A 2,768-nucleotide genomic window follows, 5' to 3' on the forward strand; every position below is an offset into this window, starting at 1 on the left:
GGGCCAGCAGCCGACGGGGAAGCGACGCCTCCGATTTCGACCTGCTGGAAACGCAGTCGGCGTGCTCGGACACTTCGGAGAGCAGCGTGGCCGGCGGGCAGGGCGGCTCGCGCCGGGGCATGGCCAAACCCTCCAAAATCCCAACCATGTCCAAGAAAACAACCACTGCCACCCCAAAAACTCCAGGCCCTAAAAGATAATACTGTACCCACGCCCTCCTGAAAGAAAGAAAGAAAGAAAAACCCAACCTGTGTCCGATTTTTAACCCTTCTACGTACATTGGATGTATATTTATTCTAAATGGGAGAAACTATATTGTTAAAAGTGTAAAAGAAAGTTGTGTTATGAAGCTGCCTTATTTGGTTTTTTGGGTTTTTTTTTTTCCTTTTTTGTAAGTTACTATTTTCATGTGAATATTTATGTAGATAAAAATTGCCTCTCGGTGTCCCCTGTTCAGAGAGGGGCCTGGAAAACTGAAATGTGGGAGAGAAAGTTAAAAAAGAAAAAAAAAAAAAAAAGAAAAAAAAAAAAAGGAAGCAAAAAAAGGTCAAGATGTGAAAGTGTAAAGAAAAACTAAAATATAAATAGGATTTCTGCGCGGTGCAGGGTGCGAACCTGCTTTATCTTTTAGGATTGTTTCCTAAATGCATCTTTATAAACTTAACTTGCTGTCTCAGCAAGGTAAATTATATTTAAAAACAAAGACCTGAATCCTACAGTGTTCAAGGAACTCTCTTTTTTTGTAAATCACAGATACCTCAACCAGAGAAACATGAGGTGAGGGGACTTGGGGCTTATGTTTCCATTTATTTTTTTTTTTTTAAAGCTATGTGGTTTTACCTGAAGAAAGCGGAGTTTGACTTAATAAAATTTGCACACACTACAGCGAAGGTCATGACAATTTGCTGTCTCGAAAATACTGTCCCGGCAACTTCGTTTTTAAAGAACAAACAAATGGTGGTGGGTTTGGGGAGGGGGTTCACGCCGAAGCCGGCCGGAGGAGAGCACGCTGATAAGATTGCAGGTCGGGATCACGCGGATACGTCCCTTAGCGGTGGTGGGTCCTACAAATTAAGAGGCTTCTTCTGGATTGATGGCCTAAGAGACCGACCCAAGATGTTCCTTACAGAATCGCTATTTATCTGCATCTCTTTTTTTTTTTTCCTATTTATTATTTAACTGGTCATTCCACTTCCAACCAGGCTGAGATTGATGTGACCTCTGCTCCTAGAAGAAATCTGGACTTACACGCACAGTCGCTTGTCCTTGAAACGAGTCTCACCAGCACACTTGCTACAAGTCCTGTCTCGCTTTTGTACGCTACTTTTTCTTTGTAATAAAATCAAACTGACCAAGTGACCAGGAGACGGGCCGGGGGAGAGGGCTCTCCAAGAGCTCCTGTATTTATTAAATATTGTTCCTCTCCGGTTCTGACCGTGTTGCTGTGTGATTCTCTCAATTGGTTGAAATTGAGGCAAAACTGAAGCTCTACCAATGAATTGTTTAAAAACCAGACACATTTTTGTATTAAAATTGCTTGCGGTAATAAACAATCTTGCCTCCTACTTTATTCCACGGTGTTAGCTTTGTGAGTTCGAGAGCCGGAGGTCTTCATCCCGTGCGGGGAGGCGATGGCTGTGCCGGACACGGGCTGTCCACGCAGGTTTTTACAGAGAGGACCAGGGCACCACCAGCCCCAAAATTAAAAGACCCCGGAGCGGGGGTGGGTGCTGGTGAGGGTGCGCGGTGGTGTGGGTACCCACTGGTGAGGTGGGTGCCCACCGGTGAGGATGCCAACCCATGATGGTCCCTGTTCAAGTGGGTGTTTGCCAGTGAGAGCGCCTGGTGAGGTGCGTGCACGGTGGGGTTGGGTGTTGGTGAGGTGAGGTCGGTGTCCGTGAGGTCGTGCGTGGCCATGGGGGTGGGTGCACCGGGTGAGGACCCCTTGTAGGGGGGTGCCCACGGGAATGGGTGCTGCTGAAGTGGGTGCCAGTGAGGGTGGGTGCTCAAGTTGGGTGTCCATGGGGGTGGATGCCCATGGGTTTGAGTGCCCACAGGGGTGAGCATCCATAGGGGTGGGTGTCCATGGATTTGGATGTCAACGGGAGTGGGTGCCCACGGGTTTGGTTGTCCATGAGGGTGAGCATCTATAGAGGTGGGTGCCCATGAGGGTGAGCATCCACAGGGGTGGGTGCCCGTGGGTTTGGGTATAAATGGGAGTGGATGCCCATGGGTTGGAGTGCCCATGGTGGTGAGTATCCATAGGGGCGGATGCCCATGGGTTCAGGTCTCAATGAGGGTGGGTGCCCACGGGTTTGGGTGTCAATGAGGGTGGGTGTCTATGGGTTTAGGCACCCACGAGGGTGAGCATCCCTAGGGATGGGTGCCCATGGGTTTCGGCACCCATGAAGGTGAGTAGGTGTGGGTGCCCATGGGGTAAGCATCCCATGAGTTTTGAGTGTTCATGGATTTGGGTGCCCAGGCATTTGCATGCCCACAAGGGTGAACATCTGTAGGGGGTTCATGAGGCGCCGATGAGGGTGAGCATCTGTAGGAGGGGGTGCCCACGAGGGTGAGCATCCCTAGGGATGGGTGCCCATGGGTTTAGGCGCCCATGAGAGTGAGAATCTATAGGGGTGGATGCCCATGGAGGGTGGGGACCCACGAGGGTGAGCATCCCTAGGGATGAGTGCCCATGGATTTAGGTGCCCACGGATTTGGGTGCCCATGGGTTTAGTTGCCCACGAGGGTGAGCATCCCTAGGGATG

General features: G+C 50.1%; 1 protein-coding gene across 1 annotated transcript in view; it reads left to right on the top strand.

Annotated features, from left to right (window-relative positions):
* Positions 1-881, top strand: part of MACF1 (microtubule-actin crosslinking factor 1) — a 166,058-nt gene extending 165,177 nt beyond the window's left edge. Inside the window, 1 exon segment of the mRNA XM_009882791.1 lies at positions 8-881. Within this exon segment, the coding sequence (XP_009881093.1) occupies positions 8-200 (193 nt within the window). The 3' untranslated portion in view covers positions 201-881.
* The last annotated feature ends 1,887 nt before the right edge of the window (positions 882-2,768 follow it).

The sequence above is a fragment of the Charadrius vociferus genome, unplaced genomic scaffold (genome assembly GCF_000708025.1).
Source record: "Charadrius vociferus isolate BGI_N301 unplaced genomic scaffold, ASM70802v2 scaffold783, whole genome shotgun sequence".
Lineage (NCBI taxonomy): Eukaryota > Metazoa > Chordata > Aves > Charadriiformes > Charadriidae > Charadrius > Charadrius vociferus.